This window comes from Muntiacus reevesi, chromosome 1 (assembly GCF_963930625.1).
Source record: "Muntiacus reevesi chromosome 1, mMunRee1.1, whole genome shotgun sequence".
NCBI classification, from domain to species: Eukaryota; Metazoa; Chordata; class Mammalia; order Artiodactyla; family Cervidae; genus Muntiacus; species Muntiacus reevesi.
The window spans coordinates 182,542,264-182,558,753 of NC_089249.1; the positions used below are offsets into that span (position 1 = coordinate 182,542,264).

At 41.9% G+C, this 16,490-nt stretch overlaps 1 protein-coding gene and 1 pseudogene across 1 annotated transcript; both read left to right on the plus strand.

Moving 5' to 3' along the window:
• LOC136153780 (vomeronasal type-2 receptor 116-like) overlaps positions 1–9,441 on the plus strand; it is a 29,495-nt pseudogene extending 20,054 nt beyond the window's left edge.
• A 3,629-nt stretch (positions 9,442–13,070) lies between these two features.
• Positions 13,071–13,910, plus strand: LOC136153854 (RNA-binding protein with serine-rich domain 1-like). Its single transcript, XM_065916005.1, has one exon. The coding sequence runs from the start codon at positions 13,071–13,073 to the stop codon at positions 13,908–13,910; it is 840 nt and encodes a 279-aa protein (XP_065772077.1).
• Positions 13,911–16,490: the final 2,580 nt, after the last annotated feature.

A 16,490-nucleotide genomic window follows, 5' to 3' on the forward strand; every position in this document is an offset into this window, starting at 1 on the left:
CAATGTGGAAGACCTGGGTTCAGTCCCTGCGTTGGGACAATCCTCTGGAGCAGGGAATGGCTACCCACTCCAGTATTCTGGCCTGGAGAATTACATGGACTCTATAGTCCATGGGGTTGCAAAGAGTCAGAGATGACTCAGCGACTTTCACTTTCACGTTCATGGAGTTCAGAAACACATGGGTCCAGAAATCCAGAAGTGAACACTGGCAGGAAAAGACAATGTAAAATTTCCGGGAGTAATCCTACCAAAGGAAGGGGGAAACCTGTACTCAAAAAAGTATGACATTGGTAAAGGAATTGAAGAAGACACAAAGAGATGGGAAGATATTTTGTGTTCATGGATTGGAAGAATTAATATAGTTAACTAAATTGTTAAGTATGTTAAAATGAACATCCTACTCAAGGCAATCTACAGATTCAAGGCAATCCCCATCAAAATACCATGGCTCTATTTTCATAGTCACAGGTGTAGAAAAGTAACTTATAAATACCAAGTGGATAAAGAGGAGAGGGACACATTGGGAGATGGATTGACACAAACTGCTATCTATGAAACAGATAACTAATAAAAACCTACACTTTAGCATAGGGGACTGATTACTCTTTAATGACCTACACAGGAGATGCATCTAAAAAACGAGTGTGCATATGTATACGAATAACCGATTTGCTGTACAGCTGAAACTAAAAGTACATTGTAAATTAATAATACTCTGTAAAAGAATGATTTTTAAAAAGAACATAGGAAGATAAAATTATTCATTAAAAAAACCAATGGCACTTCTCACAGAACTAGGACTACTAATTTTGAAAAATTTTTTAAAAAGCCACTGAATAGTCAAAACAGTCTTGAGATACAAGAAGAGAGCTGGAGCAATCACTGTGCATGACAAGTTAATCTTACTTGTCAACGCGCCTGGGCCAAGGCTTGCCAGATGGGCGGCTAAACACTGTTTCTGGGTGTACTCTTGAGGGTGTTTCCGGCAGAGACTAGCATTTGGTTCTGGTAGATGGAGTAAAGAACGCCCCCTCACCCATGTAAGCATGTGTTTTCCAGTCTCCTAAAGGCCGGAATAGAACCCAAAGTGAAGGAAAGTCAATCCACCCTCACTTTCTGAGCTAGGACATCCATCTCTTCCTGCCCTGGAACATCAGAAGATCTGGTTCTCAGGTCTTCAGACTTGGACTCAATTATGCCACCAGCTTTTCTGCTTCTCCTGCTTGGAGATGGCCGTCTCTAGGACTCCTCTATCTTATAACCCTGCGAGTCAATTCCTATAATAAATTTTTAGATATGTGTGAAAAGTTATGGTGAAATGATCATGTTTATGTCTGAAATGGATCAATGTGACTAGAATCACAAATGAATTTTATCAGGAAAGGATTTAGACTCCTAAGCTGCTGTTGCTAGTTCATTGCTGTGTATCACTCAAAAGATGACACCTTGTGTAAGTGTAGTTAGTGGATGGATTTTAACTCTTTCAGGAGGTAAAGGTTTAGTGTTTGAAAAATGTATTACATAAATTGGTCTGGATTTGGCACTGGATAATGACTTTCACCTTTCTGTCCTTGTAGACTACAATTTGAGAGACATTTTTCAAGGGACAGAGCAGGATAGAACATTCAAATTAGTTGAGACCTTCCCCATGCATGGTAGTCTTCTGCCTCCATTTTATTCTAATTTCACATTTTAATTTTACAAAGAAAGCTCAAAAATGATGCCCAACTTCACAGAGGAAACAGTGAGGACATGAAACAGGCCAAGCAGAAAACCAGCATAAGCTCTAGACACCCTGTGAGACAGACCAGCTGCCTCTTCTAGAGGCCAGTGACTCGAACAGACCTCGGGCTGACAGCGAGTTCGGGGCAGCCAATGGGAGGAGACCTTGGAGAACAGGAGCCTGCAGGGTGAAGGAAAACCCGTGCGTCCTTCGGATTCTACGAATGCCTTAACAGCAATTGCACCTGTAGTTTGGTGAATCCCTGGACCGACCTAAGGGTGGGTGAGGGTCTGCATACCAGCCCTCATAAAGCCCAAGCAGTGTCCGTAACAGTCATGGATGAGCGCAGGAATGGGCCTGGGTCTGTCACAGCCCTTCTGTAGGAAACAGGTCACTTTTGGAGAAATCAGGAGTCAGACGCAGGTTGTGAAGAAAGCAGAGGAGAATCTGACTCTGGCCTCGATGGCAGGTGGGATTGTCAGGGAGGAAGAGAGAAAGAGAAACCAAGAAAGACGGAAAGACCCTGAAAACAGAGTGGACAGGCTTCACTGGTGCTGAAGGAAAGGAGAGTGGGGTGGTCCTTGAGAAATGTGCATCTGACAGATTTCACCTTCACCAGCCTCTCCTTGCAATCCATCTGATCTTCAAGCCTCATGGGAAACTTCAGTTTGTATTTCCCGTGATTGGTCTTCATTTTTTTTTTTTTTTTTTTTTTTTTGGTCTTCATTTTTATACGAAGATCTATAGGCTAATTGAAACTGAGGGTCTACTTAATATTTAAAATTACATTTGTTTCTTCTTGTAGTTACACTCAAGGTAGAGATGATACCTATTCAAATGAGAATTTTCTGTTAACGTAATATAAAATCTGATCCCATAAAGTATTATTTTATTAAGATTGGCTTTGTATCTGATTTTAACAAAATCCAGCAATACTTCTCTTCTCTGTCACTCAATTCAGACACAGATAATTCTTTATACTAAGTTAAGTCCTTTAGTAATTCAAAAGTTGCCATTTCTAGTATGTTGGAAATTTATGATTTAAGAGGATGAGGAAAATACATAACAAATATTTAAAAATTGGCTAAACCATCATTTAGAAGTAATTCACAACTTCTTCATCTAATTTGAATTAGTATTTTATTTTAAATTTGCATTGTAAAAGTTAAGGAGTTACAAAGACAAGTGGAAAACCATGTATAACTTCGATATTTTGTCCAAATATAAACCTTTACACTAAGTGTCAGTTGGAGAGACCAAACAGACAGGGTACAATAAAGTGTGGTGAGAAGTCTGAGTTCTAAACTGACTTTTGTGGATTAGAGGAGTGGCCGAATAATAAAGATGTGCTTTGTTGTGTGGTGGTTTAGTCGCTAAGTCATGTCCAACTCTTTAAGACCTCAAGGACTGTAGTCTGCCATGCGCTTCTGTTATTGCGATTTCCCAGACAAGAATACTGGAGGGAGTTGCCACTCCCTTCTCCAGAGAATCTTTCTGACCGAGGGATCAAACTTGGGTTTGATCTTCTGCTTGACAGGCAGATTCTTTATCCCTGAGCCACCTGGGAAGCCTCAAGGATGTGTTTACTGTGTACTTAATTGTGGAGGAAATGGCTAGATTTTTATCAACCATTTGTCCTCTGTAGTGCATTTCAAACAGATGCAGTAGCTGGTTTTCCAGAGCAGCTTGTTTATGGGTTTGCTGATCTAAAATAAAGTCAATAGTATTATTAATGGAAATCAAATGAATGCTCCCCTTCTGTCAAGGATGTGCAAACACATTACATGTATCTCATCTAATCCTAACACCTTCTAAACATTAAGTTCACTTTCTAGAAGCAAACAATGAAGCTCCAGAAAGTTAAGACCTTATATAAGGTCGCACAACTACACTTTGGCAGAGGCAGACACAGAATTTTATTACCATTATCATTTTTTCAGTGAATGACTCATTTTTAAAGGTGTGGTTTATTTGTCAGCTTGTGGATGTTCTACCAGGAGAGGAAAGCAGAGAATAACCACCTGAAATGACACTGCAAGAGGTCCTTGAGCTTTTCCTTCCAGAATATTTCCTGGGCACAGACATCCTATATCCTGTGAGAAGTTACCCTATGAGACTAGAGGTCTCTTCAAAAACACTAGAGATACCACGGGAGTGTGTCATGCAGAGATGGGCACAATAAAGGACAGAAATGATATGGACCTAACAGAGCCAGAAGATATTAAGAAGAGGTGGTAATAATACACAGAACTGTACAAAAAAGATCTTAATGACCCAGAAAACCACAATGGTGTGATCACTCACCTAGAGCCAGACATCCTGGAAGGTGAAGTCAAGTGGGCCTTAGGAAGCATCACTACGAACAAAGCTAGTGGAGGTGATGGAATTCCAGTTGAGCTATTTCAAATCCTAAAAGATGGTGCCGTGGAAATACTGCACTCAGTATGCCAGCAAATCTGGAAAACTCAGCAGTGGCCGCAGGACTGGAAAAGGTCAGTTTTCACTCCAATCCCTAAGAAAGGCAATGCCAAAGAAAGCTCAAACTACCGCACAATTACACTCATCTCAAACACTAGCAAAGTAACGCTCAAAATTCTCCAAGCTAGTTTTCAACAGTACATGATCCAAAAACTTCCAGATGTTCAAGCTGAATTTAGAAAAGGCAGAGGAACCAGAGGTCAAATTGCCAACATCCGCTGGATCATAGAAAAAGCAAGAGAATTCCAGAAAACCATCTACTTCTGCTTTATTAACTATGCCAAGCCTTTGACTGTATGGATCACTATAAACTGTGGAAAATTCTTCAAGAAATGGGAATACCAGACCACCTTACCTGCCTCCTATGAAACCTGTATGCAGGTCAAGAAGCAACAGTTAGAAACGGACATCCAACAACAGACTGGTTCAAAATTGGGTAAGGAGTACGTCAAGGCTGTATATTGTCACCCTGCTTATTTAACTTCTATGCAGAGTACATCATGTAAAATGCCTGGCTGGATGAAGCACAAGCTGGTATCACGACTGATAGGAGAAATATCAATAATCTCAGACATGCCAATGACGCCACTCTAATGGCAGAAAGGGAAGAGGAACTAAAGAACCTCTTGGTGAAGGTGAAAGAGGAGATTGAAAAAGCTGGTTTAAAACTCAACATTCGAAAAAACTAAAGTTCATGACATCTGGTCCCATCACTTCATGGCAAATAGATGGGAAACAGTGGACACAGTGAGAGACTTTTTTGAGGCTCCAAAATCACTGCAGATGGTGACTGCCTCCGTGAAATTAAAAGAGGCTTGTTCCTAGGAAGAAAAGCTATGACCAACCTAGACAGGATATTAAAAGCAGAGACATTACTTTGCCAACAATGGTCTGTCTAGTGAAAACTGGTTTTTCCAGTAGTCACGTATGAATGTAAGAGTTGGACCATAAAAAAGCCTGAGCATTGAAAATCTGATGCTTTTGAACTGCGGTGTTTGAGAAGACTCTTGAGAGTCCCTTGGTCTTCAAGGAGATCAAACCAGTCAGTCCTAAAGGAAATCAGTTCTGTATATTCACTGGAAGGACTGATGTTGAAGCTGAAACTCCAATCCTTTGGCCATCTGATGTGAAGAGCTGACTCATTAGAAAAGACATTAATGCTGGGAAAGATTGAAGGCAGGAGGAGAAGGGGATGACAGAGGACGAGATGGTTAGATGGCATCACCGACTCAATGGATATGAGTTTGAGCAAGCTCCAGGTGATGGTGAAGGACAGGGAATCCTGGTTTGCCTCAGTCCATGGTGTCGCAAAGAGTCAAACACAAGTAGTGACTGATCAACAACAAGTAGTGTGCCTAATTATCACAGCATCAGCGTCTTCCATCTAGAAACTATTCTCTTCTTTCTAACCAAGTATGAAAGGATGATAGGAATGTCATCAGGCATACAAGTTCTCAAAGTCATAACTACATAGAAACGCATGCGAAAGATTTTGGATAAAGTGCATAATAAAGTAGAGAGATTTTCATTGATTTATGAAATAAAACTGATTAGATATCTTGGTGATGTTTGGTGAGCATTTTAAAACAAGGACAGTTAACCATCTCTCTCCCTCTTTAGTTGCTAAGTCTTGTCCAACTCTTGCGACCCCATGGACTGTATGCAGCCTTCCAGGCTCATCTGTCCATGGGATTCTTCAGGCAAAAATACTGGAGTGGGTTGCCATTTCCTTCTCCAGGGTATCTTCCCAACCCAGGGATCAAACCCAGGTCTCCTGCCCTGCAGGCAGATTCTTTACCGACTTTGCTACGAGGAAAGCCCAAGTTAACCATCAGTTCAGTTCAGTTCAGTCGCTCAGTCGTGTCTGACTCTTTGCAACCCCATGAATCGCAGCATGCCAGGTCTCCCTGTCCATCACCAACTCCTGGAGTTTACTCAAACTCATGCCCATCGAGTCAGTGATGCCATCCAGCCATCTCATCCTCTGTTGTCCCCTTCTCCTCCTGCCCCCAATCCCTCCCAGCATCAGGGTCTTTTCGAATGAGTCAACTCTTCACATGAGACATGCTTAATTATATGTCTACATCGTATCAACAGTGGAGGGTGGGGGTACACAGTGATAACCTTCTATCAAAATTCTCACTTACAAGGCCAGAAACACAGACATCCTCTTAAAGCTGCTCATTTTCTGCAAAATTATGACCATAATTCTCTCTTCCCTTCAGATCCCTCAATCAGTGTGCAGCCAGACCTGTGTTCCAGGATTCAGGAAAATTCCAGAGGAAAGAAAGCCTATCTGCTGCTTTATTTGTGTTTCATGCACAGGGAGAGAATTTTCCAATCAGACAGGTAGAAAATAAGTTTGCACTTTATGGCAACTTCCCCCCATGAATACTCTCAAAAGAAGAAAACCAAGGGGATTGGCATCAGGGCCAATATGCATCATTGCTCTCAATTCATGCTTCCACTCATTCCTTCAACATCTTCATATTTTAATCACTACTGTTTCCCAATTATATGTAATCTCAGGTCAGCCTGTGGTCTTCCTGTTAGGCTCCACTGAAGTATTGTTTCCAGGGGGAAATCTCATTCTGAAGTCTCATCAGCGACCATGCTAAAGCCTGCCATAAAATATAACATATATGATCAGCAAGGCAGCCTGTGGGTACCTTGAAAGGTTGAGACTTCGTACTTTTCACACCCAGATGATAAGCACAGAGCAGGTACATATAAATTAATACAGAAATATTTTATTACCTTATGTACCAAGACCTGAATACTGCACAACTTATCAAGTGCACGTAACTAACACCAGGGCTCTACCATTTGGAATATTATAATATAGAAAAGAATCACGTAAAAAAGAAAAAGACATCATTCTAATTTAAATCACAACCTATAGACCCTAAATGCAGCTATTGCTTGAAATAGAGATTTATAAACTTATGTACTGAAACAAAACACGTTACTATAAAATATTAAATGGAGAAGGGTTACAGTGCTTCAATCTTCTAAAATATTAAGTCTATTGTATTGATCTGAATTCTTTCATCAATACTGGGTAATTCCAGTCACCTTAAGAGCAGAATTCATTGCGTTTTTATCACTTGTCAAATAAATATTCTCAAGTATGAACAAGATATTTATAAAAATAATTCTGTTGTTCATGGACTTACTGAAGAAATTGTAACATCAAATAAGTGTTTAAAACAAGAGACATGTAGAGGAACACGGGACTAGAGATCTAGAATAAACAGACACGTGTTAGTGGGTGCCACGCATTTCTCCAAAAGGACAGAGAGAGAGGCCAGGAGAGGTGTCGGCTCTATGAAGTGAGACCGGGTAGCTGGGGAAAAGAGATGTGAATGAGCATTACCTTGCTTGTGTTAGGACTTTGTACTGTTGCATGAGAGTCAGCCATAAAAAATAATAGGAACTTTTGGGGAGGAGTAGGCAGACTATTGCTTATTTGAATAAATACAATTGAAACAGAGCCATGTTCATTAATTTACATATTTATGACTGATCTTGTTTCATAACAGCAGAGGGGAATAAATGCCACAAAGACCACATAGCCTGCAACACTGAAGTTATTTACTACCTCCTATTTTACAAAGAAAAAAAAATAAGCCTGATTAAGGGAGGTGTACCTGAATGGAAATTTTTTTTAATTCCTCAATAATTAAGATATCACCTTCACAAATATATAAGACAATAGAAATCCTCTCAGACACCAAGTTATTTCTACTCAATCAAATTATTTTCAAATTTTGTATAAAAGAATTATACAAGACTGGTCATAGAAAAATGAAAAAGTAGAATGTGGAGACATTTGTTCTACCAGATATCAAGTTATATACAAAAAGCAGCCCATAGGAATCAGGGTAATGACAAAAGAGGATGACCGGGAGGGCTAGGTACACTTTCCTTCTTAGTATACGTATGAATAAGGAATCTTTGACTTTGACTTCACCAGGAAAATTGCAGAAACTGTGGCAGGACAAATCTTAGGATGAAGAAGACACTGGGACAGTAGAGATAAAATTTGGGGAAAATCCATATCCTTGTTGGGATCGCTGAGCCAACATTGACCCACAGTGTGCTGAAGATCCAGACTGCCTGGGTTCTGTCTTACCTGTAACTGAAAGCATTCTTCCCAGGGTATGAATGTAGACTCTGAATCTTGTACCTGAGTGTGACATCAGGGGCAGTTTGTATGCACAATGAGAGGAAAGGTGACCATATTTAAAAAAAGAAAAAAACAGGCCAAATATGGAGAATTTCTGAAAATGAAATGCTGAGTCTTTGCTTTTTCCCCAGATGCAGAGAACTGTATCCAGTGCCCAGCTCAAGAGCACCCAAATAGTGAGAGAAATCACTGCCTCCCTACGGACTTGAGCTTCCTGGGCTTTGATGACCCTTTGGGGGTGTCTCTGGCCTGCATGGCTCTCTGTTTATCTGTCTTCACAACTGAGGTTTTGTGGGTCTTTGTGAAGCACTGAGACAACCCCATAGTCAAGGCAAATAACCGGGCTCTCAGCCATGTCCTGCTCATCTTCTCCTCCTGTGTTTCCTCTGCTCCTTACTCTTCATTGGTCGTCCCAGCACAGCCACCTGCACCCTCCGACAAATCACATTTGGAGCTGTGTTCACTGTGGCTGTTGCCCCTGTTTTGGCCAAAACCCTGGCTGTGATCCTGGCATTCAAGTCGAGGAAAGCGGGAAGAACCGTGAGGCGGTTACTGGAAACAGAAGCTTCTAACTGTGTCATTCACTCCCTTGTGCTCCCTGATCCAAGTGACTCTCTGTGAAGTCTGGCCGGGAACCTCGCCCCCTTTCCTTGAGATGGACACTCATTCTGAGCCCAAGGAGCTATTATCGCGTACAACAAGGGCTCAGTCACTGCCTTCTACTCTGTCCTGGGATACCTGGGCTCCTTAGCCCTGGGAACATGTTCCCTGGCTCTCCCGGCCAGGAACCTGCCTGACACGGTCAGTGAAGCTAGTTCCTGACCTTCAGCATGCTGGTGTTCTGCAGGGGCTGGGTCACCGTCCTCCCTGTCTGCCACGCACCAAGGGCAAGGGCATGGTGGCCATAGAGATCCGCTCCATGCTGGCCTCCAGGGCTGGGCTCCTAGGCTGCATCTTTGCCCCAGACTGCTACAGTATCCTCCTGAGACCCGAGAAGAGCTCTCTGAACGCTTTAAAGAATTTAAGTTCCCAGGGAAATAGACAGTCTTAGGTTTTACCTCATGAGTCTCTATCTCATTTTTAGGATTTTGAAAAATAGAACATTTAAATACTATATATGATTTGTAACACCTGAGTGCATTACGTCAAATTCACTATTACATCATATGTTCATTCAGATATTTTAAAACAACCAAAATTGCTGTACCTCTGTTTATGGGTAACCTACTCTCTCTTTTTAAAATTATCGGTATATAACTACACTCAGTCCTCAAGACTCACTCATAGGTTTTCTGTTTTAGGCTAATGGCACACCTCAAAGCTTTTGCTATTGAATCCAATCATTTCTTCCATCATTAAATATGCAGTAAGCACAGCATCTATTTTTTCAGCCTCTCCACCATCTTAGTAGCCGTATTTTATAACTAAGAACTTCTCAAAGCACACTTAGTTGTATCTCCCCTGGGTATTTTGCTTGTTTGTTTGTTTGAGTCAACTGACAGTGTAAAGATTCGTACTGAGTTAAATATATAGGTCATACGTAGTGTCTTTGTGCTTTCTTCTGACTCTTTTAGTGCTTTAAATTTTCAATTTTATTTTTAGAATAAATTTTGAGTTAATGTATATTAAATCGATAGTGTATTTTCCTTAAGTCATTGATTTTTCTAACTTATTGAAATTCTAATTTCATCACATAGTAAGCTCCCTTGTATACAAGGAAGTGTTTCTGCACCCTCTGTATCGGTCATTCAGTTGGTTGATTTTTTTTAATTCTCTTTCCTTCAATAACAAAATTTACATAATGTCGCTGCATATCACCTTTTTCATATTTCCTACCATGGTTCTTTTTTTTAAAAAAAAGTTCTTCTTTCTTCCTTAAAAATGTCTATTTCGTGTGAATTTGACAATCAACCTTTCCATTTTTTAAAAAATATAGTTCTAACTTTACTGAACTGAATCAAATAGTTTGGGTAAAAGTCACAATATGGTAATCACCAATAAATTTGACATTTCCCTATCTAATCAAAGATCTTATTTCATATTGCTTTATCATTTTTATTTTCTCTATGTATTTGTTTAAACTCCATGATTTTTATTTTGTTTTTTGTTCCCTCTGCTTACTTTGAGTTTAATTTGCTCTTCTAATTTCTTTAAAGTGAGCTCTCATATAAAGAATAAACTTAGATCATGGTCTTTTAGTGACTTCACCAAGTTCTATTTTTTAATTGGTATATTTATTTATATTTGTTTAATGTTTAGTTTTTTTTGTTTTTTTTTTTTCAGTGGGTTTTGTCATACATTGATGTGAATCAGCCATAGAGTTACACGAATTCCCCATCCCGGTCTCCCATCCCACCTCCCTCTCCATAATGTTTAGTTTTATAGAGACATAACTTTTTTAATTGCACACTTTTAATATATGCATCTTGATTAGATTAGACATATAATACACCCATAATACTACCTATACAACCAAGGTACTACATATAACCATCACCATCAAAATTTTCTCTATGTTCTGTGTGTGTATGTTCCTGGTAATAACACTTAACATGAGATCTATCCTCTTAATGTATTTGAAGTCCACAGTACAGTATTGTTAACTACACAAGAGACCTCTAAAAGATATTCATCCATTCTAGGTAGATACCGCATTCTCTTTACCCATTCATCTCTCTTCCTTATCCCTGACCAAAACACTTTAGTTTATATCTTTTGTAATATGATGTCCATAATTTCTTGAGATTCTCACCTGACTCCCAGTTGCAAACAGTCAAATCTACATTTTCAGTCTTCCTCATCAGGAAAGCTACCTAATTCTTCACCCATCCACTAGGAAGGATCTAGCTATATGTGGAAAGTGACCCAGCACAGGAGCTGAGTCATGCCAAAAGTGTCCAGAACCATATGGTTGCACTGAAAAACTCAGCCTAGATCACCTGGGATCTGATCAGGTGGGAAAAGTGCCTGTAGTGGGTAGTGGGGGCTCATATGCATGAAGCACTCCATCCTCCAGCTGCCTCCAACACGGGTAAAAGCGTCAGCTTCATCTATGCCAACAGGCAAGACCCCAGGGCTCACCTCTGCCTCACCTTACTTCCCCTGGCACCCTACCCAGTGAGGTTAGTGGCACCACCCACCCACCTACCCCGGGGTAGCAAACAGAGGAGGCCATTCGTCTTTTGATGGACATTTGTGTTGTCTGCACAAATTGGCTGTTGTGAATATATCCTGTTTGAAAGACTAGTTTTCCCAGCTTCAGTGAAACCTTAGAAGCAGTTGTGGTGAAAGTCAGCAATACAACTCACTGCTATTTCCTTTCAAGGAAAGAACACAGTGCCCCAAATTCTTTTCCTGTAACTTTTATGAAATATATGTGTGTGTTAGTAACTCCGTCGTGTCTGACTCTGACTCTTTCCAATCGCGTGGACTCTAGTCAACCAGGCTCCTCTGTCCATGGGATTTCCCAGGCAAGAATACTGGAATGGGTTGCCATTTCCTTCTCCAGGGGATCTTCCCAACCCTGGGATCGAACCCAGGTCTCCTGCATTGCAGGTGGGTTCTTTATCACTGAGCCACCAGGGAAGCTCTCATGAAATATATATAGCTCTCATAAATATATATATATATATTCAAAGTATAGAAGGACCAAGGCTACAGGTATGTTTTACAAGTCACTAGATGTCTTAGCAACTTCATATATCTTCCTTTCCCTGAAAGAATATAACCAGAAAGTAAGTTCTGGTGCCTCACACACTGTGAAGTCAAAAAATATCACAGCATCAGAGTTTGGAGCAGAGAGAATTTACTGCAGGGCCATGCAAGGAGGTGGGTGGCTCATGAGTTTAAAACTCCTAATGTCTGTGTTTGTGGATAAAGATTCAGGAACCTCTCCAATGCCTTTGATCTGACAGAGGGTGTGTCCTCTGGATTGGGTTGTTCCCTGATTGGATTGTCCAGTCTCTTTTCCTATAAAAGGAGAATCAGAGGCAGAAGTCAGTAGACTTTTCAGCAAGTCACAAGCTGTCTGTATCTCAGGAGTGGTCAGAGGACAGCTCTTGGAACTGGGGGAACCTGCATAGACCAGATTTCCAAGGCAGCCTCTTCTGGTGAGTGTGGAAACCACATGGATGGCAAGAGAGTGTTCATTTATATGCTTTTTCCTTTTGTGCAGTCTCTTTAATTTAGCAGGTAGTGGCCCTTAAAATAAGAAATTTCCTTATTAAAAGTTATTTCTTTGACGTTAGTATTAAGAAATATTCCACATTTTGTACAGTTCTGTGTATGAACCTTTCTTGGGATAATAAGTCAGATTTTTTTTTATAAAATCACTCTGAAGGAGAAGCAGTATTTGCTCAGGCTGTTTGAATAGTTCTCTCTGGAAAATGTTTTACTCACAAAGTGCTTGGTTGGTTTGTTTGTTTTTCTTTCTTTCTTTTTAAAGATTCAGTTCTCTGCTCCATATGTCATCAGTCTGGCCTTCCCCAATGTCTTCATCAGTTGTTATTAACGTTTTTCTTTCCCCTTACTTCTCTTCCTTCATATCTCCCTCTTTCTCTCTTCTGTCTCTGTGATGGCCTTATTGATTATTATAGTGCTTTATTGTACCAAACACTAGTAAGCATTTTTCACTCCATCAACTCTTTCTCTCCAGATACTGAGGAGCACGACAGAGAGAAGATGGCACCTTCTCCCAGCGGACGCAAAGGGAGCTCTGATGAGCAGTCCAAGGACGGCTCTGGAGATAAAGCCGGCCCCAAGGAGTCACGCGAGAAGTACCGTGGCAGGGCCAGAACTCGAAAGTGGAGCAGCGCTTCCAGTGGTGGGAGCAGCTCCAGATCTCGGTCCAGCTGTAGCACCGGCTCGGGCTCCAGCAGCGGCTCCAGCTCGTCTTCAGCATCCAGCCGCTCGGGTCGTTCCAGCCCGTCCAGCAGCTCCAGATCCAGCTCCAGCTCCAGCTCCAGCTCCAGCAGCTCCACTGGCTCTTTGGGGCCTTCTCGGCATAGAAGAGGCAAGAGACAGCGGCCTCACTCCAAACAACCCGAAAGAGACGAAAAGGAAAGGAGAAGGCACAGCCTCTCCCCTAAACCCACCAAGGTGTACATCGCAAGACTCACCAGGAACGTGACCAAGGACCACATCAGGGAGATATTCTCCACCTTCGGGAAAGTCAGAGTGATTGACATGCCTGCAGAGAGGATGCACTCCGATCTGTCTGATGCTTACGTGGAGTTCGAGACTCCAGACGAGGCTGAGATGGCGATGAAGCACATGGACGGAGGACAAATCGACGGCCAGGAGATCAGGGCCACCGCCGTGCCGCCGCCCCGGCACCTCGGCCCTCGCAGGAGAATGCGGTCACCGCCCGCCAGGTGGCGCAGGTCACCCTCCTGGAGGAGGAGACGGTCGCCTTCGGCTCGGCTCAGGCTCCGGTCCCGGGAGCGCAGGCGACCCCGCTGCCCCCGCCACCGCCTCCCCCGGAGCCGCTCCAGCTCCAGCTCCAGCTCCTCCCGAAGGTGAGGGCAGCAACTGAGGCCTGTCCCAGGGCAGCAGAGTCCCCGCTGCGGTGGTGTGGGGTCGTGCTTGTAAAGATGCCCTCCACTGTTCTGGCTAGAAAACTCTGGTTCTAGCTCCTGAGAATCTGTTTAACGACAAAGCCAGCAGGGAGCAGCAGCGCGGGCCAGGTGGTGCTACAGCCCTAGCCCGGGAACACGTTTTCCCATTTCACAGATGACCTGAGGCCCGGGCCGGTGGCCTGGTCCGGCCCTAACCTGTCCGCCTGAGTCCAGCAGTGATGCCATTCCTGTTAGCCTGCTCTCCTGCTAGGGTCCTTTTCTGACCTCTAGAGTCAAATACCTCCTGTGATCGGCCCAGAATGGTTCTTCCCACATGTGTACATGCATACACACACACTCAGCTCCCTTTCTCTCTGAAACTGGTGAGTAAGTTGAAAGCCAGCTCCACAAGGTCCCCATAGAACCACCGCTACCCTGCGGATTATGCGGATGCTCATGGTGGGCGGGCAGGTTACCCTGGCAACACGTCCTTGCTTTTTCGGCTTTTATTGTATAATCAGTACTATAAAATTTCTGTTTTGTTGCTTTGTAGCATTTTAGATAATGTGTCTATACTTTGTTGTGTACAGTAAAAATAACTGTTGAATAAATCTAGGATTAAAATGGAAAAAAACACCTTTTCTCTCATCAACATTCAAATAAACTGGGGCATTTGTTCAATGAATTTCTGAATCATAGATTTTAGTCCACACCTTGGCATGTAATAAGTGCTCTGTAAACGGGAGGATCAATTGATTTTCCTTCAAAACCAGGAAATAATGAGTGTTGAAAGGGATAGTGTTAATAACTATGGCAGGACAACAGGAATAAAATGGTAGTTTTAGTTTTTCACTCAAAAACATCTCTGAAGACAGCAATGATTGATTTAAAACAAAGAGCATACTGATTAGGTTTACATTTGAAGTAGATTATTGTGATTAGTGTTAAATGAATTAAGAGAGAAAGGATGTGAAATCATAGTGACTGACAATTGATTGCAGTCTACCGCCAAACAGGTGGTATCTTTGTGTAACTTGAGTGGCTTTCTGAGAAAACTTTAGAAAATATTTTTGGAGTTTGAATGTTTTCTTTCAACAAAATATCTGAGCTCTTTAGAAGGGCAAAGTGAGTGAGTCTGTCAATGTAAACCATTAAAACTCATATTACACTTCTCTTCATAGGGTATTCAACTTAGTGAGAAAATCAACATAAAATGAAGAGATGTTAATACACATACAATTCAAAATTAGAAAACTAATAGAGAAAATGCGATCTTAATTTTGATGACTGGGTCTGGAATGGTCATCCTGTTCAAACGATGTCTTGCAGGAAGACAGAAAGGTGCCCAGGACTGGTTCAATGGTGGCAGGCGCCCAGAGGCCATAGCAGCAATGCTGGGTCCCCCTGGAGGTTCTCCTAGAAGTGTTTTCTGGAGCAGCACAGGCTCTCACCACAGAGCCAGGACAGGTCCAGTCCACATCCATCCCTGAAATCTCTCTCATCTCCCTCGGCTATGGGGAATCGGGATGAAGTAACCAAGTCCATGATGGAGAAAACTTGAGAACCCAAATGAATTTATTAATTCTTTATTGTGGCTTGACCTTTGAAATCACAGTACTTCACTGAGGAAGTACTACCTCAGTGGGGAGAACTTACCAGACTTAGCACAGAGTTAAATGCAGAGCCTGTTGACAGAAGGAACAGCTGCCCACCTACTTACCCTCTGTCCTGTTTCTCGTCACTCTTTGGCCCTCTGGGGTCAGCTTCTCTCTCCACTATTGATAAAACAATTTCATCAAAACTGTACAAAGAGTTCCAGAAAATGTCATTCTTTTCCTTCCTGATACTGTCCCCCGGGGACTTCTGTAGCATGACACCTTTATTCCACCTTCTATGTGTTCTGTGTGTTCAGTGAAAATAATTATGATGTTTACTAAATGGAGTGTTTATAAGTGAAGTGAATTGTTTATTTAATAAGCAATGATGTGCTTCTTGAATAATGACCGATTATGATGGGCCCAACACTGTGAGGTGGACAAGTTTCAGTGACTCAGACCTATTTTTGATCAGGGCAACAAACTTGCTGGCAAGTCATTTTCAGCAGAAATTGTTTCCAAAAAACATGTTCCTTCTTAAGAATCAAAATTCAAATCTAATTTTTAAGAATACCCATGTAGGACTTCCCTGGTGGTTCAGTGGTTAAAAGTCTGCCTGCCAATGCAGGAGAGGAGGGTTTGATCCCTGATTTCACATGCCCTGGAGTAACTAAGTCCATGTGATATAAACAGTGAAACCGAGCACCTAGAGCCCGCGCTCTGCAACAAGAGAAGGCACCACACGAGACGCCTGGGCATGACAGCTAGAGACTAGCCCGGCTCTCTGCAGCTAAAGAAAGCTGGTGGGCAGTGACGGAAGACTCGGTGCACCCAAAACTGAAACAAACAAATAAATAACATTTCACAAAGTGACATTCTTCAGAAACAATACACACTTAATTTTTAGATACCAGATAAAGACGTAACATATAGCATAAGTGCTAATTGAC